The sequence below is a fragment of the Camelus bactrianus genome, chromosome 32 (genome assembly GCF_048773025.1).
Source record: "Camelus bactrianus isolate YW-2024 breed Bactrian camel chromosome 32, ASM4877302v1, whole genome shotgun sequence".
NCBI classification, from domain to species: domain Eukaryota; kingdom Metazoa; phylum Chordata; class Mammalia; order Artiodactyla; family Camelidae; genus Camelus; species Camelus bactrianus.
In genome coordinates this window covers 9,491,557-9,512,364 of record NC_133570.1, presented here as the reverse complement: position 1 = coordinate 9,512,364, position 20,808 = coordinate 9,491,557, and the positions used below count along the sequence as shown (strand labels likewise).

The 20,808-nt window shown below is 51.9% G+C and overlaps 1 protein-coding gene across 2 annotated transcripts in view; it reads right to left on the bottom strand.

Annotated features, from left to right (window-relative positions):
* The window catches only part of GCN1 (GCN1 activator of EIF2AK4), a 52,543-nt gene that overhangs the window by 11,336 nt on the left and 20,399 nt on the right, over positions 1–20,808 (bottom strand). Inside the window, exons 19-45 of one of the 2 annotated variants that reach the window (XM_074356228.1) lie at positions 20,227–20,416; positions 20,011–20,135; positions 19,107–19,285; positions 18,710–18,803; positions 17,947–18,060; positions 17,633–17,831; positions 16,640–16,795; positions 15,996–16,177; positions 14,707–14,787; positions 14,268–14,411; positions 12,842–12,969; positions 12,499–12,688; positions 12,250–12,320; positions 11,448–11,613; positions 10,896–11,090; positions 9,575–9,821; positions 8,999–9,120; positions 8,535–8,649; positions 7,606–7,785; positions 5,155–5,375; positions 3,857–3,925; positions 3,523–3,661; positions 3,239–3,435; positions 2,898–3,040; positions 1,676–1,793; positions 1,351–1,566; positions 171–335 (exon numbers count right to left, since the gene is read on the bottom strand). In XM_074356228.1, coding sequence (XP_074212329.1) covers positions 171–335; positions 1,351–1,566; positions 1,676–1,793; positions 2,898–3,040; positions 3,239–3,435; positions 3,523–3,661; positions 3,857–3,925; positions 5,155–5,375; positions 7,606–7,785; positions 8,535–8,649; positions 8,999–9,120; positions 9,575–9,821; positions 10,896–11,090; positions 11,448–11,613; positions 12,250–12,320; positions 12,499–12,688; positions 12,842–12,969; positions 14,268–14,411; positions 14,707–14,787; positions 15,996–16,177; positions 16,640–16,795; positions 17,633–17,831; positions 17,947–18,060; positions 18,710–18,803; positions 19,107–19,285; positions 20,011–20,135; positions 20,227–20,416 — 4,146 coding nt within the window. The remainder of the gene's footprint in view (positions 1–170; positions 336–1,350; positions 1,567–1,675; positions 1,794–2,897; positions 3,041–3,238; positions 3,436–3,522; positions 3,662–3,856; positions 3,926–5,154; positions 5,376–7,605; positions 7,786–8,534; positions 8,650–8,998; positions 9,121–9,574; positions 9,822–10,895; positions 11,091–11,447; positions 11,614–12,249; positions 12,321–12,498; positions 12,689–12,841; positions 12,970–14,267; positions 14,412–14,706; positions 14,788–15,995; positions 16,178–16,639; positions 16,796–17,632; positions 17,832–17,946; positions 18,061–18,709; positions 18,804–19,106; positions 19,286–20,010; positions 20,136–20,226; positions 20,417–20,808) is intronic. The other variant, XM_074356229.1, reaches the window with a different exon arrangement.

Here is a 20,808-nt window from a genome sequence, read left to right as displayed (position 1 = left end):
TGGGAAAAGCTGAGAAGGAGACTCCAGTGCACTGTGGCCCCACCAGCGTCTTCTGGAGTGAGGTTCAAGTCCGCATGGAGGTTCAAGTCTCTAGTAGGGCAGCTTCTGTAAACTTCCCCTCACCCTCTGCGGCAGGTGCGGGGCCTGCGAAGCCCTCAGAAGATACTCACGGCGTCCCGGCTGGTGGATTTCATGATCTCGCTCAGCCCGATGCACACGCCCTGCCTCTCGTCACTCTTCTGAGACCTCAGGCCTTCCTCAAGGATGGGGATGATCTCAGGAAGGATTTTCTCCCCTAACTTCCGGACGAGATCTCCTAGTGTCCTGGCTGCGATCTGTCAGCAGAGTGCAAGTCAGGACATCAACTCCCTGCAAACTACAGGGCACCCAGTAGACAACTCCAGAACGAGGGCCTTGGAACCTACTAGACTTTATCAGAGCCGGACTTAACTTCCTCGTATGCCCTTACCCTTGAAGAGCCTCCAGGGTGCTTGCAAAACACCACAAAATAAAATTATCTCTTTGCATCACACACGCCTACACAACCTAAAGCAAGAGCCGGCACCTTATATATCAACAAGAAAGTCATCAAATGCTGCCCAGTCAAGGGCCAGTTCCCCTGGGTTGAAAACTGTGGCCTAGAAGTCACTTAACATTGTGCTCTTGTGCAGGGAAGGGGAAATGAATTTGAAACAAACGCTTTAAGGAAAAAACCCATCTTTTCTGAGGCCTCATGCAAAACCTTTTTCAAAGCCAAATATGCAATCTGCTTGCCAGGGATGGGGGTTGGGAATGGGCTAAAGGGGACTGGCCGGAGTGATCATCGGCCAAGGCTGGGCCCCTCCTCCAGCTGCACAGGCCTTTGCTCAGCCCCTGCTGTCAGCCCTGTTCCCGCCCACCTCACGGCTTGTGCACATCCTGTCCTGGTATCTAAAGCACTCATCTTCAGCGCTCACTCATCTTTCATCTGTCATTTCTTCTAAGAAGCCTCCCCTGGTCCCCCAGCTGGGTCAAATGCCCTGTCATAAGCATTTGCAATGTAATGTAGCACTTGCCATGGCTGCATCTTCCGCCTGTTGGTGTGATTATTTGATTAATATCCACTTCCTCTACCAGACAGCTTCATAAAGCTGTCTTTCTTCTCCACTATCTTCCCTGGTCTTAGGCCCCAGCTTCGCACACAGTAAATACTTAGTAAATATTTGCTGAATGACTAAGTAAATAAATAAATGTTCCCCTATTAGATACGGGACCCCAGGCGCTCTCTCAGTCTCTGCAGACCCGGCTTCCTAGCCTCTAAAAAGGAGGCATCAAGGGCTGCTGGCCAGAAGCAAGGCCCGGGAAACTTACCGTTCTCTTATCTGCACACGTGCTGGCCAGGAAGCCCAGCAGGAGCCCAAAGAGGGTGGGCAGGATCTCACGCAAAGTGCGAGGGGTATTGGAGACCACAATCTTCCAGACGTGCAGGGATGCTTGCCGCACCACCAGCTGGGTGTCAGAGCGACCCATGTACAGCCCTGCCAACACCCGGTTCCGCCGATCCACCCCCAGGGCAGTGATGATCGCCTGCAGCAGCAGAAAGAAGTGGAGAACATGGGTGAAGCCCCAACAGCGTGCACGCCAGGGCATCTCCCTACCATCAGCAGAGGAAGGAAAACCAACTCAAGGTACGAACCTTGTTGGACTGGGCAGTTCCAAAGTTATCATCTTCAGAGGCAGTTTCTGTGGTCATCTTCCCAGTGACTCCTGAGATGTGGAACAGGAGATCCCCAAGGAGCTGAACAGAGCTGAACCTGAGAGGGATGCCAAGAACAGAGTCGCACAGCCACAGGGGGAAGTCTCAGGGCACAACCAGCACCAGACAGAAGAGACTGGAAGGAAATATGCCCAAAATACTCATGGTGGCTCTCTTAGAATAGGGGAGGTTATAGACAATACTCACTTCTTCACAGTCTCCCACACACTTTCTTCCCAAGTTTTCTATTAATGAACATATATTACAGAATAACAGAAAAGAATACACATTTTTTAAAAGCAGGTATGAAAATTTCTGTAATAATAAGTTATTGAAAAGACAGAAACAGAGCAGAGAGGGAAGTACTAACAGGAAACCAGGAATGCACATCATCAGAACTAGAGACCTAAGGAGGGGCCTGGAAGGACAAACTTTGGTTCTCTTCAAATTAAATTAGGTTTATTGTTCTTAACGATTATAAAATTAATAGCCATACTCAAACAGAGAATTTAAAAAGTACAAAAGAATATAAAGAGTGTCAACAATCACCCAGACTCCCACCAGCCAGGCAACCACTCTGACGCTCCAGCAAGACCCCTGGACACGTTACCCTCTACACAGAGACACGCCTCCCACACATGACGTGCAAAGCAGGCCTGCACCACGTGCACCGGGACAGATGGCCACACCATCTGTCAGCAACAGGTTGAGGGGCTTTTCTGGGTCAGCTGACATAGTCCTTGTACCATTCTTTGTAATGGCTGAATCAAAGTTTATGGTGTGGATGTGCTATGACTTTTAAACCAACTTCCAGTTTATCAAATGCTAAACACTGCAACAAACATCCTTTTATATACACCTTTAAGCACTTGACTAAATATGTCCATGGAATCAATTCCTATAAGTAGAGAATTTCCAGATTAAAAAGTATTCACATTTAAAATATGTATGCAAACTGAAGGACTTAACAGAACTTTTTAGATGACAACTCAGAATTAAGACCTTGCTACAGGAAACTGGAGAGTCACAAAATGGTTAAAAGTGAGGGTCTGGAAAAGCTGAAAGAATTCTTGGCAACATTCTGCTTTTCATTTCTCAATTAATTCCCCAAACACAACGCTGAGGCCACGAGTGTTCTCACCCTTTCCGCCCAAGTTCTCACCTTATTCTCCAAAGGTCGTCAAAGAGGCCTTGCTCCAGCTGGGGCAGCAGCAGGGCGATGGCCGTCTCGGCATACATGGAGATGACCCGCTGGCCCGCACGCAGGGCGGTATCACGCACAAACTCGTTCTCATCAGCAAGAGCCTGTGTGCACAGAGGGTGGGTCAGCCAGGCCTGCCTCCCACTATGTACCCAGACCCAAGAGGAAATGGGACTCCCTGAAGAGTGGGATGAGGACTCTTGCCACCCAGCCCCAATTGGCAGGGAGCCCCAGCTCTCCGAGAGAGCACGTGTCCTGCCCTCCTCAGTAATGCTACCCCCAGCGTGGTCACTGGTGCCTACTTTGAGGATACAGGGGATGATGGGTCCCACATAAGGAGTGAACTTGTCCCCGAAGGTGATAGGCAGGTAGTTGAACATCATGATATAGCCATCTCGGACGTGGGGAGCAATGTCCACTTTGCTGGCTGTAGCCACGATTTCTGGCATCAGCTTCTCCAACTTCTCCACCCCTAAGCCAGCCATGACCTCGGCCAACCCTGCAACAAAGAGACAGAATGAATCCATTAGATCTGAGGGCCCCCAGGTGGCATTCTGGTCTTGTCCCTAAGCCCGCCCTGCCTCACCCTGGGCAGCGCCTGAGCGATCCACGGAGCTCTGCTCATAGGTCAGTGTCTCCATCAGCCATGGTAGCAAGTCCTCAAAGCACGACTCCCCCATGCCTTTCACCATGGCCCCGAGAGCCTTTGCAGACACTGTCCGTACCTGTCACATAACCGAGAGCAGGGATGGTGAGATGTGGCTCGAAACTAGGTGACGTACAAAAGCAGGGAGGGTTCCCTAGGGTCTTCTTCCCTTTACCAGACAGACGCAAACGCAGCTCATAGGGAATCTCAGAAATCAACTGTCAGAGACTGGGCTAAAATAATGAGCTCCTGCCCCCTCTCCTCCCAGACTCACCTCAGGTACAGGGTCCAAAAGAGAGGCTTTCAGGCCAGGCGTCACACTGGGCAGGTAAGGAGCCAAGTCCTGCAGCAACAGAAGAGGAGACTCAGTGGAGGCCAGCCTTCTCCAGACTTGTTTCTCTGTAGACCCTGACCGCGCCCCTATGCTGACCAGGGGGGCTGTGCTCCCAGGAGGGGAAGGGCGGCTGGCAAAGAACACCCCCACCCCAAGACCAGTTCCTTGAAGGCTTCATGTGATTGCACAGGGAAACCTACAAGGGATCCCAGGCCCATCCTCAAGAGGTCGAGAGAACTTCCAGCTGCAAATCAACGTTCTTCCCCTCCAAGGACCAAGACTTGCCCAGCCTCTGGAATCTAGGAAATCCTTTCTAGCACTTTCCTTTCAGAATTGCAATATCATCTTTCCCTTTTTTCACCTTATAAGGTTTATGTCTCTTGATACAGCATTCAGCTTTCAGAAACAGTTTTAAATATAGAAAAAGCCTTATGTTCACTGCAGCATCATTTAAAATAGCAAAAAACCTTGGACACTATATGACCGACAATAGAATTATATAAGGTATGATATATAAACCTGTTTGAATATTTATCATATAACCATTAAAAACTCAGTTTTATGAATAACTTGTTATAACTTGGAAATACATTTCTCCACCTCAGAGAAATATGTTTAGGAATAACTTAAGTGGAATTTTTTTTAAAAAAGCAGTTAACAGTAATTGTTTTAGCATTTAGAGGGCTATGGATAAAATTTTTTGGTTTCCATTTTTCAATTTCCCAAATTTTCTTGGACACAACGTTCCCACTCTACCTCTTGTGTCCATGGCTTCAGCAAGCAAAGCAGAGCTGTGGCAGTGAGCTCACACACACTAACTAGCCCCCGAGAGCAAGTGAACAAAGTAAATCTCCCAAACGAGGTTAATTTCCTCCGAGAGGCTTACAGAAGCAAATGCTTGTGACAAGAAAACACTGCAAATAGCCAAAGCAAGCAGCTGCTTTCCCAACACTCCTGAAAGGTCAAAGGCGAGGCTGGACCCTCCTTCCATCTCAATCTATAAAACTGGGATGGGCTTCACCTGTGGGCTGAGCTAATAAGGACCTGGATGACTATGCTCTGAGAGATGCCCAAAGAGCCGAGATTTCTGTCCTCCACCCCCAGATGGTCTATTTCAACCCCCAAATATAACCAGGGACCAAAAGCCCACAGCCCTCCCATGTCTACTGTCCGCAGGGACTCTGCCCTAAACCACCATCCACTGGTGTGTCCTGCATTAGCCCCAGATAGGCTGATACCTTCTGGTCTGTCAGGGAGTACATGTTGCCAATGATCTGGGCTGCCATCTTCCGCGTGTCCGTGGAACGGTCCTGGAAGGCTCTCTGGACGATGGGCATGATGAGGGCCAAGGATGGTGCATCAATGAAGTGGACAAACTTGGTGTCCAGCAAGGTCTGCAAGCACTTCTGGGTCTTCCTAGAGGGGTCCGTCAGGGCATCCAACAGGACTGGGGCAATGGCTGCATGTCCAAATAAGAGAGGCTGCTTTATGCAAGTCTAGGGCATGGCAAAGCTGCCAGATCCCCAGAACTAGACGGGGGTCAGAAGAGAACGGAGTCTGAGGCCCCCCCTCCCTGGAGCCCCACAAGTCATCAGCTGGGGAAGCCAGCCTGTCTGCAAAGAGCAATTCTATTCTAGTTCCCCAGGAGGAAGTAGTGTGGAGACAGCAGCTGTCACCCCTTTGCACCACAGAGCTGTGGTCTGGCAGGGCACCTATGGGCTAGCTTCTGGGCACTGAGCTGCAGCCAGTGCTGGGCCTCCATGGGAGAGCTACTGGGGAACCACGGGCCTTATTCTGGCAGCAGCAACCCAAAGTGGTTTTGTGAAAACACTGTTTGGAGACACCAAAGCCCCCTGAACCAGTGGTGGGGGTGAATCACACGATGCTCAGAGCAGCTAAGCCCAGATACAACGAGCTCTCAGAATTCAGCACCATCAGCCTAGTGGAAGAAATTCCAAGAGGAATACCTGGCGTATCTTTTCCATAAGCCTAGGGAATTCAACCACTATAAAGATGCATGCTTGTCAAGAATCTTCAAAAACTAACAACCCAATTACAAGATGGGCAAAGGATTTGAATAGACAGTTCTCCAAAGAAGATATGCAAACGGCACAAGAAAAGACGTTCAGCATCATTAGCCATCAGGGAAATGCAAATCAAAACCACAATGAGGTACCACTTAACACCCACGAGGATGGCTGTAACCAAAAAGCCAGACAGTAACAGTGTTGGCAACTCGAACTCTCATACGTTGCTCCTGGGAATGTCCGAGGGTACAGCCACCTTGGGAAACAGTCTAGCAGTTCCTCAAAAAGGTAAAAAGTTACCATATGACCCAGCAATTGAATTCCTCGGTATCTAACCAAGAGAACTGAAAATATGTCTACAAAACAAAACAAAACCTTGTACACAAATGTTCGTAGAAACACTATCCCTAATAGCCAAAAAGTGGAAACCACAAAATGTCCATCGATTGATGAATGGGTGAACAAAATGTGGTCTAGTCATACAATGGAATACATTATCGGGCCATAAAAGGAAAGAAGCACTAACACATGCCACAACGTGGATGGACCTTGAGAAGATGACGCTAAATGCAAGAGACGTACTGTATGATGTCATTTACATGAAGTGTCCAGAACAGGCAAACTCAGAGGCAGAAAGCAGATTAGTGGGTTGTGAGGGGCTAGAGGCAGGAGGGGAAATGAGGAGTGAATGCTAATGGATGTGGGCTTCCTTTCTGGGATGATGAAAATGCTCTAACACCAGACAGTGGTGATGCTCGCTTAATTTTGTGAATATGCTAAAAACCACTAAGTTGTACATTTTTAAAAAGTGAACTTTACATTATGAAAATTGTATCTCAATTAAAGAAAGAAAGAAGGAAAAAAAAGGCCCAGGCTGGATTCCCAAAATAAAGGGATTCATTTGATAGAGATGAGACTGTCCCAGGCCTTAGAAATCCCCAGAGCTATTGGACATTGTAAACAACGACAAAATCCAAATCTACCTATTCATCCCTTAAAAAACAAAAACAGGGGGAGGGTGTAGCTCAAGTAGTAGACTGCATGCTTAACATGCACAAGGTCCTGGGTTCAATCCCCAGTACCTCCTCTAAAACAAACACAAACTTAAAAAATAAAAAACCCACCATTTTCTAAATGAAAACACGTCTGGCAATACTCAGGCTGAGACGCGCTGAATGGGCACTGATATTGTAAGGTCCTGGTCTCGGTAGCTGGCTAGGGTTTGTTTCTAGAAATCAATCTTCCCCTAATCACTCAAAAAAAGAACTGTACTGAAGAGTAAGTTCCCGAGCCTTCCCTCTATCACAGGCTCTAGAATGAGGCAGAATGGAAAGCTCCCCAACACCTAACACTTTGGATGACACTGACATGGTCCCCCCGAGCTTGTCATTTAACTCTGCTGACCTCAAGACTCTCACAGTCAAGCTGCTCCTGGGCCAAGGACTCAGTTTCCCTACCCATGCACATAGTGACTGCTCCAGACCACTTCCAAATTACTTTCCACCTACTATTGGAGGAAAAGAGCTTCCTGGAATTTAGAGCTTATTTCAGTGTGAACCTATCTGTCCTCAGAGAGCGTGTGCTGAGTGGGTGCATGTTCCTGCAGTGTCCAGGGACGGGAGGAGGAGCCGGGGCTGGTGCCCTCATGGGAGAGGATCCTACCCAGGATCTCTGGGTTCCTGATGACGGAGCCGATCTGCCTGAGCGCCTGCTGTCCGGCCTTCTGCACTTTGACGTGGGAGTCGGTGAGCACCTCCGTGAGCTTGGGCACGATGTTGGGCAGGCAGGACGACAGCTGCTTGGGAGCACAGTACGCCATTGCCCCAAGCAACTCCACCGACCCTGTAGACGGCAGACACACACCCAGCATGAAATCACGAACACAGGCTGGCAAGTTGCCTGGGCTGGCTGCCCAAGCAAGGGACGAGCGGCCTGCTCCTCCGCCAGCCATGCTCACGCAGTCCTGGGAGGACGGCAGAGGGCCCAGCTCCAGCAGAGTAAGCAAAATGCTCCTGGGGCCCCGCTGAGCCGAGGAGCCTGGGCGAAAGGCTGGGTGGTGTGGGACAGACAGGCCAGACCCGGCTTAGTGCTGGCGGTGCTCCAAGGCCAATTCACTGAGTTTCTCGGGCCTCAGTCTACTTATCCACCTATGAAACTGATTAAGATTTGTGATTTCCCAAGACATAGGATGAAGACTGAAAGACTGAGGGGGATGCCAAGAGGGAGGGCCTCGACCTTGATCCTCTCCAAACCAGAGCAATTCTGCTTTGCATATTAGGACTGCAGATAAGATTACATTTTATAAAGGGGGTTAAATGGTGGAAAAGGCTTTAAAATCACAGACCTAGCCACAAACTAGCTTTAAAGCTCTGGGATTTCCTGACTTAGGTCTGTGGCTCCTGTCAGAGGCCTGTTCTTTGCATGAAAGCACACAGACTACGGAAGGAGTAAGAGGCCTAATGAGAGTCTTGGCCTTACCCCTGGGCGGGGGAACACACACACAGAACAAGAGCTGTGGCCACCTGGATCCCTGTGAGTGCAGTTTCCAGAACAGGAAGTTGAGACAGACACACAGAAGAGAGCGGGCTTACCAGCTTTGGTCCTCCAGGACTCCTCCTCCAGGGCAGCCAGTAAGGAGGGGAGCACCAGCTTCACCCCATGAGCACTCAGGTTGCTCATCACAGCCTTGGCACAGTCATCTGCAGCCTCAAGGGAGGAGAAAAGACGTTCAGGGGCCTCCTGAGCCAAGAAAGGGCTGATGCTAGACCGAGTGTTCCCCTGGCGACCAACATCTGTCAGGGGTCTACAGTTTCGGACCCTGTGCCCGGTATCCACAGACAGCTGAGTGGGAGGGACACGGTTTCTCATCTCACTGGGTTTCAGTACTTCACTAGGAGCCAGGGGAGTCCATCCCAGTAACTAGTGCTCAGGGTGCAGGCAGAAGGGGTTCCAGCAGCAGGGGCCTCACGCCATCTCAGAGACTCCCTGCCAAGCCTCACACTCCGCAGCCCGGCCCCGGCTGCTGGCCACTCCCATGTGCAGCCTCAGGACTTACCTCACGCACGTACTGATTGCCGTCCCCGAAGCACAGCAGCAGATGTGGCAGCACGTGAACCACGTACGGCTCAAAGAGCTTCCCCAGCATGGTGCAGAGCATCTCGAAGGCAAAGAGCGCTCCTGGGGGAGAAGGCGGGACAGCTGGGAACGGGATTGTCCTCTGGGGACAGCCACAGGACAACCACCCTGCCACCTCCTCACCCTCTGGAAACACTCAGGGCAGCCGTGGGACTAAAGGGGCCGCCCCATGAGAAACCTCCACCCTCTGCCTCCTCTGAGCAGGGACATGGCTGAGCAGAAAGGAGGGGAGAACAGGGAGCGTCTGTCACTTCTTGGCACTAACAGCCAGAAAGAAAGGCAAAGTCACTCTTGGCTGAGGGCACTGCTGAGTTAGGTAGAAGGAAGCCCAGGCCACAGCAGCAAGGACCAGGCAGAACGGGTCACAGACAGCCACACCCTGCAGCACACACAAACGCCAGCCTTCAGCAGGGAGGAAAAGCCAGATTCCTCCACCTGGCAGCTGTGGGGACCCACCCCCAACACTGGGGGGCGCACCAAGCTTGGAGACACTCACCCTCCCGCCGGCGGAAGTTCTTCTTGTCCTGGATGGCATCAGTTAGCGCAGCCATCATTTCCTGCTGCTTCAGCGAGAGGATGCCCAGGCCCTTCACCAGGCCTGCCAGCCCATAAGCGGCCCCTTTGCGCTCAGCATACTTGTCCGACTCCAGCAGCTGCTGCATCAGCTTCTGGATCATCCCTCCTGCATCCTCCTTGATGGCGGGGACGAGGGGCGGCAAGCAGCTGGCCACGGATTCCTGGACCTGTGGAGGGGGGAGCGCTGCATCAGTGCCGCAGCTTAACCGCAGCGGGTCTCCGGCGGCCAGCACAGTCCTCCATGGCACCTCACCCCTAGATGTCCCCACGTCCCATCTCAGCCTCTAGCTGTCAGACAACCCCGGGCATCAGAGAGGAAATGGTGGTACAAGCCAGTGGCTGATGCATGCTCCACCAGGGTGCATGCTGCATCTGTTAGCCAGGAGCCCATCAGCCATTAGGGGGCTACTTCTGGTCTGAAGGGAGAATCTAGGCCTGGGCAGATGGAGGGAAACTCCAGGAAGATTAAACCCACTCACAGAGAAAGATCCAGAGAAGTGCACTACTGTGCCTCCTTAAAAAGAGCCCATAACTCTGTTTTCAAATTTGTCAGAGTCACAGGGAACTGGGGCTGGCCTTACAGGACTGGGCCCAAATCCAATGGTTCCAAAAGACTCTGTCAATCATCATCCAGCCACAGCTCATAAAGCCCCAACGGAGCAGCAAGGCAGCGACCAGCCATGGGCCTGGGCAGGACCCTTCTACATGGGGACATCTAGGTCGGCTTATCTGACCACAAGTCTGTAAACCTATGTTTTTCAACTGTGCCTCTAAGGAGTACACTCTGAGTGGTCTAAAACACAAGTCACAGAAAATAAATGTAATTGTGTTTTGCAGAAAAAGAGGAAAAAAAGTCCTTTGCACTGTGGCTTGGAGGCTGCATTAAAAGGCCCCTGAAAAATGTAACACAAAGAGAGAATCAAGAAAAGCCTAACATGGCAAGAATGCTTTTTCTTGTTTTGTTCTGTTTTGAATTTTTTATCTTTGTATCCCCAGAGTCGAGCTTACACACACACAAAAATGACCATTTAGTGAGTAAGTAGAAAAATGAAAATATCTTAAGAGATCTACCATTACAAAGTAACCCCTGCTGCAGTGGTGTTCCTGTCTGTAAACCAGGCTGTCCTCAAGGAGGGGAAGACTCCTAGCAGAGAACCGGGACTTCTGAGCCCCGATACCCACCTCTGTCCCTAGCATCCCACTGCCTCCATGGTTGGAGCCCCAGGCCACGGGGCAGGTACCTGCTGGGAGGGCGTGGAGAGAGCAGCGATGAGCTTGGCAACAATGGGCTTCACTTTGGGGTCACTCTTGTCCAGGTGCTTGGCTAGAGAGCCCATCAGGACAACCACACTCTGCCGCACGGCGTCGTAGCTGGCATCGTTGGGCGCGTTCTTCAGGAACTCCTCAAACACTGGCAGCAGTGAGTTGACGTTCTCCTGGAAAGCCAAGTGCACCCGGAGCCTCCTGTCAACCCTACAGGCTGTGCCTGAGGATGACGGTCTCTGCTCGAGGACCAAGCCCAAGTCTGGCTCTGGGAGAGGCATCCTGACAAGCCAGCCAGCAGTGCCAGCAGGATTCCCAGTTTTCTGGCAGGACTGCAGCAGACTTACAAGAATTTAACACCCTTTTGGGGTCTTTATGGCTCAAAAGAAATAGAAATGGAATTTTCCATGGGGGCCAGTGCCTTGGCAGGATTTCTGGCACTCAGCCCCCTCTGTGTTACCACTGCTCAGCCCCACCTCCTGCCCTGGCCCAGCCTTCCCCCACCTCCCCGGCCAGCTGAAATCTTTCACCTTTCCGTGCGTGTTGAGCGTTGCGAGGGCTGCATCTAACATGCACTTCCGGACATCTGGGTTTCGGTCGTTGAGGGCATCAGGGACGAGAAACTGAAAGAGTGGCTTCACCTGAGAGCTGTCCAAACACTGCGAGAGCTTGTTCAGGGCCAAAGCCAAGCCACACCTGGGAAAGAAGGGGGAATGTGTCAGGGGGGCGAGGGCGGGGCAGGGTCCTCCCCTGCTGGTGGCATCTACCCCAGTACGTCACGAGGAGAGTGAGCCTGCCAACAGCACACATGGCTCGGAAGAGGGGGAGAGCACAGCATGGAGCCTGCTGCCTAGTGCTTACCCAACAGTCTGCCCGCTGGTCTGGAACAGCCCACTTATAAAATGGAGAGCTCACCTTCTAAGGGTGACCTTGGACAGGGGACCAGCTCTGCCTCTGTTTCCCCATGTGTGCGTGCAATGCCTAACCCTCTATCTCCAGGACAGGTTGCAGGAGGAGAGAAAGGTAAAGGAATCAGATGTGAAGGCAGATGTGAAGTGCACATATTCCACAAAGGCTAAATGTGCTTATTCCTTCAGCTATAGCAGTAAGGAGGTCCCCACCTCCAAGGAAACAGAGGCCCAAAGGTAAGGAGAAACGTGCCCGTCAAAGAGCTAGCCAGAAGGAGCCAGAACTTGAACCCTTAGAGGGAGGTCCTGCCTGTTCCCTCTGCTGTTCCGTTATCCCATGCTGCCTCCTCACAGCACTCCGCCCAGCCAACCTGCTGCATCTCAGAAAGTGCTGAGCGGAACAAGACTGCAATCACTGTTTTACCTGGCTTCCCACTGATCTGGAGGAGACTCTGAGATAACTCGTCCCAAAGCATCCAGCACTGGGGGCGGCCGCTGCAACAGACAGGTTGATCAATGCACTGCAGCGCTGTCTCCAGGCAAGCCAGTGACCCAGGTGAGGCGAGAGATGAGGCACAAGCCACCCTGAGCCACAGTGATCTCCAAGACTCCTAAACAGAGTCCAGCCCACCCTCACAAGCCCAGACCGCGTCAGGGTGCGCAGGCTACTCACGTAGAGCTTCTCCTGGTAAATCTCCATGAGCCTGCCCATAACCTCCGCCGCCTGCCACTGGTAACGCGCCACGGCTTGGGAGAGGGCCTCGGCCCCGGCCTGCCTCACAGCTGCCTCATGGTAGATGACATCGTCGATGAGCAAGGAGCAGAGGTCTGGCTGCAGATCTAGGCCCATCGTCGACCAGAGCCTACAGCAGACCAAAGGCGAGGCTGCTCACACAAGGATCTGCAGCACCAGGCCCACCAAACGCAACCATCCAGCCCTTTTTCCCTCGGTAGGCTGAGCAGACGGGTCCGGTTATTTCATGAGGGGAGACAGGATCCGTCCTCTCAGCTCTCACCTCTCAGCCAGCTTCCGGATTTCCTCCTCCTTGTCAAACTTGACTACCCAGAGCCTCTGCAGAAGGTTCAGGCCATTCTTCTCATCAGTATCAGGCGCTGGCAACACCATGTGGAGCTCCATCAGCCCCTGAGAGGCGTAGCATCGCACGTGTGAGGCGTGACCTTTCGGAAGAGCCTCCAACCTGCCCCCACCCCGGCCTCGCTCTAGGGCTGTACGTCCAAGATGCAGCCACCAGCCGCACGTGGATCTTCACAGTTAAATGAATTAAAATGAACTCTTAACTTCTTCAGCTGCACAAGCCACAACTCAAGTGCTCAACAGCCACAGGCTGGCCGGTAGCTACAGAGCTGGACAGCACAGATATAAAATATTTCCAACCCTGCAGGAAGTTCCACTAGACAGTGCTGGTGAGGGGGTGCCACGAGCCAGTTCAACTCATTACCTGCTCTGTCTCTTCAAAGAGCTTTTCTTTTGTGAAATGATGGCATGTAGTGGTTTATTAACGTAAAATTTAAAACTTTAACTCTAACCATGCAAGACAGACAAAAGCCTCAAAAAAAGACATTCCCTTTAAGAAAAATTTGCCACATTGCCATTGTTTTTTCACATTTTACCAAGGACCAGTGAGAACTGTGTCCTAGGTTGATAGCAGCAGGCTGCAGAATGGCATTTGGGAATCAATATCTCATACTCCAAGGGGACCCTTTGGTTTTAAGCCCAAAAGCACAAAGAAAAGCCAAGTATAAGGTAGTGGGCTGAAGAAATGAACCAAACCTGTGAGTTACATCTGTCTATAAAAATACCAAGTTCAAATCACTTATATGTGGAATCTAAAAATAAAAGGACACAAATGAACTACTTATTATTTATAACTGAGATGACTTCTTGAATGATTTCTTGAATATATGTAGCACATGTGACTGTCCTTTATGAGTGAATTACTGCATTCTGCTGAGTCTTATTTTGTGGTTGGCTTTATTCCTTTGATAACTACGGAAATTTAAAAAGCTAAAGCTCTAAACTGTTCTTAGAAACAACGAACAGTATATATATGTAAACTAAAAAATTATGTGCAATATATTGTATATATGTATTTTCAAGCAATATACTATATATATGCAAATTGTAACAATAACAAATAAAACTGAAAAACGAAAAAAAAATTTTTTTCAAAATCAAAGCCACGTTCCATTTTAGAAATCAGGCGAAGTCTTCTGAGGTAAAGGAAAAAATAGACAGTGATACATCACAATGACTGCTTACTTTATCTAGAATGACCCCAACCCACACCCTGTGACCTCTTCTCTTTGACTACAGGACACATTGGTGCAAATATGCAGCATCTCGTATCAGGGTGCAGCCGAAACACCAGCACTGAGGGACAAGGGATGCTGAGGGAGCCCCGCAAGGGAGTGGGCACACACCCGGAGCGCGGTGTCCCGCACACTGGCACATGGGGACAGCAAGGCACAGAGCAGCACGTCCACCTCCTCCTGCTCTGCGAAGGCACAGCCATCCTCACCACTGCTGCTGGCACACAGGGTGGTTAGGGTGTCTGAAGCCAGAACCTGAGAAAGACATCAAGACACTGGGCTCAGTTTTCAGCAAATTACTTACCACTATGGGGCCAGGGAGGGGGCCAGGTGATGGGCTGAGGGGACAGGGACAAATCTGAACTGGGAACGCCCACCCCACAGGGGCAGGACCCACACAAAACCCCTTACTAGCTGAGAACAGTCAGGCTGGCTCTCAAGAGCAGCCCATCTGCCCAAGGCTGGAACTGATGGCTGAGAGAGAGAACTAGGACCTGCGGTTGGGGTTACAAACTGAGTCACAGCAAGAGTCAACTGAAAACCAGATTACCTGCAGTCGGGGAGAGCCCGTCCCAATCACCCAAGTCAGAAGGCGCAGCATGGCCACGCGAGGCAGCAACTCCGGGCCGTTCTAAGAGAAAACAGCAGGTAAGTCAGAGTGACGCCGGGGGAAGGTCTTGTCATCAAGCCCCGTACACGTGAAGCAGCATCCTCTCACCCACAGGGGAACATTCTGACCGAGCCCACTGCAGACATCCTGGCAGGCTTACAACTAAAGCCACAGGAGCCAACCCCAGTCCACCAAGCTCCTCGGGGACTAAAAATAAATAAATGCTGAACCTTGCTTGAAATTCACAAAACATGAAATACAGATGGCCTATAAACATATGAAGAGATGCTGAACTTCAAAAGCAAGTAAAGAAACACAAAATGAGATTCCATTCTTTTACCCATTGTTGGCAAGTTTAACACTATGTATGAGAAGTTGCACTAAGTCTGGAGAAAAGGAAACACTTAGTGAGGGAACAGCTCAGAACATGTCACATAACCTAACAGTTCTACACCCAAGTCTGTCCTATGGAAATGCTCACACGCATGTCCAAGAGGGACATACGTACAAGGGGGCACACCACAGCAATGTTCAAGACACGAAAAAGTTACAAACAACCTTAAAATATCCATCAACAGGTAAAAAAGTTAACTAAAACATGGTGCACCCACAGCACAGAATCCCCTACAGCCCATAAAATTAGATCCACATGACATGAATCATATGGGTCCTGACATGGGAGGAGACTCAGAGAAACAGAAAAGGCAGCAGCATAATTTGTTTTTTGCTTTGCTGTGCGTGGGGGGGGTGTTTTGCATGTGCTATGAAAAAGGTCCACAAGGGTACAGGCCAAACTGTTACCAAGTTACCTCTAGAGAGGGGCATTTCTCTTTTCGCTTCCGTAATACTGAAATTTTTTTAAAGTACGAATGCATCACTTTGGCAAATTTTTAGAACATAAACTATTAAAAAGAAAACCCCTTAATGAGTGAGGTCCAATCTCAATTATAACAAGTCAAAGGGAGAGTTATTAGCACTATCTTCTGAGTTAGAAACAAAATACAATAAATTAACATAAAATCCTTCAACTTTTTCGGGCCAGAGACTATCAAACATGGGAGACCCAGAAGCTTCCGCGAGTCCCTGACAGCTGTGCTGAACAGAACATTTGGCTGCTGCTCTGGGTATACTCATGGAGTACACCTGTTGATGGGTCAGGAAGTGTCAAAAGCCCCCGCCTCCCCCACCCCTCAAGCCGAGGGGAGAGCCTAGCTGAGCTCCCGGCCAACCTCATCCACACGCCCAGGCGGGTTGCTGGGTGAGGCCCTCAGCTGGGCGTGGACGGTGAGGATCTGAAGAATCTGGGCCATGCGCTCCTCCTCCTCCTCGCTGTGGCAGGGCATCTCGGTCAGCACCATCTTCAGAAACGGGAAGACTAAGGAGAAGGCTGGTGCGGACAGGGGCGCGGCATCTGTGCGGGCAAGAAGCAGACCCCACGTGGCAGGTCAGAAGGCAAGGGGGCACCGAGCCTGAGTTCCCATGCTCAGGGTGCGTGGGCGGGGGGGGCCCTCTCTGACACCTGGAAGCACGTGGGATGACAAGAGGGAAGACAGACGGTAGCCCAGTCCTGGAACCAGTCCTGCTCCTGCTCCAAACAATGCCCGGTTCCCGAGTGTCAGAGTTAAAAGCAGAACAGTAGATTCCAGTGACAAGAACTAAACCCTCAATGAGGGTCATAGTGACTCAGAATACCAGGGATTGGACTCAAAAATCGTCCATCTGGTCTAACTCCCATTTTTCAGATGAGAAAACCAAGGCCAGGGGGGGAAGAAACTTGCCCGAGGCCGCACCTCAGGAATCCCCGGGAAACGCCGGAACTCGTGCCTTCCCCGCACTGGCCATACCATGGCAGGCCCCTCGTCCTGTCCCTTACCCGGCTCACCCTTGCCCGCCCTGCTGGTGATGGTGTGGCTGTGGAGCAGGGTTACCGCCCTCTTCACGGCCACCGACAGCTCTTCCTGGCACCATGACTTATCCAGGGCACACTCTGGCTTCAGCAGGCGCAGAGTCACGTGGCTCACCAAAGTGCCTGTGTCCAAGAGAAGGGAGCCAGCAGGGGGTGACCGATGCAGACACAGAATCTGGCCCAGGTGCAAACCAGGGACCCAGGGCAGAGACACCACATCCCTCTGACTTAACAGTAATCAATTCTGTTCTGACAAAGTGTCCTTAACCCAATTTCTCATCTCATGCCTGTGAGCACTGCAGGGTAGGCAGACAGGGAGCTGTCTTTCTGACACTAAGAAATTAAAAGTGTGCTGAGAGGAGGCATGAACCACCCAGGGGTCATTCGGCCAAAAGTAAAGCTCTATCCACATGGTGCTCCCGCCTTCCATGCGACAGCCCAGCCAGCAAGGTAACACTTCCGGCAGGTTCTATGTGTACTGACTGATTCCAACTTCACCCATGGGGCTGTACCCTCAGGCTAGGAAGTCCGCTCAAGGTCGTTAAACAACCCACAAAGCAAGGCCACCACAATTCCCAGCCACCCCACTTGGTCTTTGTTTCTTCACAGCCAACAGAAAGCTTACGGCCACAGAGACCTCCAGTCACCACACGTGGAGGTGCTCCAGGCTGCACTGGCTGCCACGTAGCACCAACCATCTCCACTGCCACTGAATTTAAAACTGCATCAGAAAGATCACTGACCAGCGTCTAAAGCTTGGTCCTCAGAGTGAAGGCACAACAGATGTAAAATGGATGAGTGGAGGAGGTGCCATGTGCTCCTAAAAATACGCAGCTTGAGGTGCCTTAGACTGCAGCCACAGTCAGCAGCCTAGGTCACTGTGTCTCCCCACTGCCCTCAGGGCATCCCTGCCCACCTCCCACCCTGCCCCAGGCCACGCCCATAGCCAGGAGGACTAACCCAAAGCCTTGAGCCTAGGGGGCATGACACAGGCAGCCAAGGACAGGAAAGGGTTCTTGATCCTGGGAGCTGCCAGGGGAGATTTCAGCAAGGGCAGGAAAGAGTCGACCAAAACAGGGATGTACTGGGTCAGGCCAGCTGGGTTCTTGGCCAGGATGGTGTCCAGTAGTCCTAGCGCTGCCTCCAGCTCACCGTCCAACTACAAGCAGAAGTCACCACAGAAGGCTGGTCAGCGGGGCCCCACTCCAGGACAGGCAGGAATGGGCGGGCCCGCACTCCCATGGCATGGGCGTGTGGGGGAAGCAACTGCTTACCTCCTGCAGCCGCTTCCGAATCTGTGCCTCCTTGTCCAGCTGGGCCTGCAGCATCTCCTTCTGCTTGCTGGTCAGCTGCACCTCCTCTTTTATGCCTTTCTTCTTCTTTATCTCCTGAAGGGAACAAGCAAAGCAATTCCATCTCCAGGGAACAGATCTCCCTCCCTCCCACCAAGGCGCTGAAGTTCCTCACAGCTTCAGAATCCTAACCTCAGCCTTCCCTCCTGCTAGCCCTCCCTCCTGCCAGCCCTCCCTACTGCCAGCCCTCCCTACAGACACGTCCCCCCAGGAATAAGCTGGGCAGCCTGCTGAAGGCCAAGAGCGCTCATTCATTCAACAAGCATTTACTCAGCACGCACAGGGTGCCAGGCCCTGTTCTAGACGCCAGGGATACCACGGGAACAAGACCAAGTCTCTGTCCTCACGGGGCTCACAGTCTAGTGGGCGAAGGCAGACAACAAACAGGTAAACAGACACATAAACAAGGTGACTTCAGATCATGACAAATGTTATTAAAAAGAATAAATACGACGCACAACAATTAAGCAGGGTGCACTCTACTCTGGGTAGGCTGGGCGGGGGGGGGGGTCACCACTCTGAGAAGGGGACATGTGGGCTGCGACGTGGAAGACAAGAACGTAGCCTCATTAAGAGCAGGGACGAGCAAAGGCTCTAAGACAGGAAAGAGCCCTGTGCTCTGCTCCCAGCAGAACCAGCTGTCACCGCTGAACACGGTGACGAACCATGGCAGGCGTGTGCTCACCTCCTTCAGCTCCAGCTCGATGATCTGCTCCTTGAAGGAGTAGGCTTTGTTCTCTCGCTTCATGTTGGCCTTTTTTATGCTGTCCTGCTGGGCACTGAAACACCAGAGCAGGTGATCAGCCAGGTTCATAACAGCCACCAGGCCCTTCGGCCTCCGCAGCTACGAAACCCCAGCTAGCTCTTCAGCCATACGTATGCACCAGGAAAGCGCTGGATACTCGACACACTCTTGTATCCGGGCCTAAGCACTGTGCCTGGAACACAGCAGGCACTTGTCCAGCAAACGGAGAGACTGTGTCCTTTACTCCTCACAAGCCCCTACAAAGGAGACGTTGTCTCCATCTTACAGGCAGGAAAACTAAGGCTTGGGGCAACTGAGCCCACGAGCGGGGGCTCACCTCTGGATGATGGATTTGTCATACAGCTCCCCGGCAGGGGTCTGCATGATAGCAAACTCCTCCCGCGTCACCTGGCACAGCGCGGGGTTCTGCACGGAGGCGGTGATGGTGTTGATGAGCTGTGGGAGGACCCGGTCCGGGGACAGGATGGAGAGGGAGCCCATGGCATTCATGGAAGACTGCCAGACAAACAGACACGGTCCATGCGTGCCTCAGCTGGCACTGGAGACAGGTCCCACCATGCCTAAATGCCCCCAGCAACTGGCTCCCCTTCTGCTACTGCCTGTTCTTTCTGAGCACTGCCCACCAGAGGAGACAGCTAGAGGGCACGCCTGCCTTCTCAGGAAGCTGCACCCACCCAGGACTAGCACCCTGATTCGGGGAAACGCTCCTCTCCCATTCTCAGTCTCTGTGGAAAACGTAGAGCTGCCCCTGCCCTCTCCAGGGGTGGGCACATGACCCAGACCAGAAGGACGGGCCCTGGGATGAGCATAAGACCTAAGTCAGGTCAACTAGGGCAGTAAGACTCCACAAAATGATTGGAAAACGCAAGCTCTTCCCACTGGAGCTGATGGGGAACAAGATGTAAGCCTGGAACAGGTATCCTGCTACCAAAAAGGAGAGACTGAAAATGGAGCCCATTCATAAGACACAGGTGGATAAGACAGAGAGATGGACAGAGAATAAGAGTGATACCACCTATAAGGTCCCGAGGACATCTGAGTCCCTGTCTAGTCACATCCTGGGACTTACCAGTTAGATGAGAAGTAAGTTCCCTCTGATGCTCAAACTAGGTTGCAACCCAAGGGTCCAGCCCACATTTCATTACACCCTCACCTGTTTCTTCGAATCTTCCCTGTCTGTACTCTGACCTGAGGCCAAAACCAGCTCACACGCCAATCACCTGGTTCAGGGGGCTCTGTGTGGTGATCCGGGGAATGATCTGATCCAGATGCCGGGTGATGAAGGCTTCCGGATTGATCTTCATCCTGGCAAGAAGTGCTGGCCAGAGTCCAGACTGCACAGCCACTGAAGGGAAGGGGGGCTCTTTGAGGCCTTCTGCCTGGCCTACGCTTACAACGGAGTCCTGACCCCTCCCATGCCCACCCCAGCCACAGACCTAAGGACGGGTGGTGGGAGATGATCAGCATCTCCTGGGCCAGCTGTTCAGTGTTGGCGATGTCACCCTCCAGCCCTGGAACCCCAGAGATGACGCACAGAGCCTCCTGCAGGACCCGCGGAGGCACGTAGGCCTTGCCTGTTTCTGTCACCTCCCCAGCATCAGTCACCAGAGCTTCTAAGGGCAGCACCTGCAGGGAGACAACACGTGAGCCCCACTGATCAGAGCCCACACAGGCCTGGCACACAGGAGACAACGATGCCAGGGACTCATTCTTACTGTTCTCTAGGCTCCCTGCCAGAGTGGAGACTGATGCCTAGTGCCCTGCTCTGAGACCCACAGGCTGGGAGATAGGACTGGAAGGAGGAAGCACCTATGGCTTTGCACCTAAACAACCCCATGGCGGGTAAGAAGGAAACAGAAACTGGTCCAGGGACCCATGCTGAGACTGCAAGTCTGTCACTGGCCCACATCCCCCAAGCAGGCTTAGGGAGGGAAGCAGGGCACCGAGCGCACTGAAACAGGAGCCAGGTCTTGGGGGTCAGCGTCCAGTTCTGCCACCCACTGGCTGGGAGACCCTAC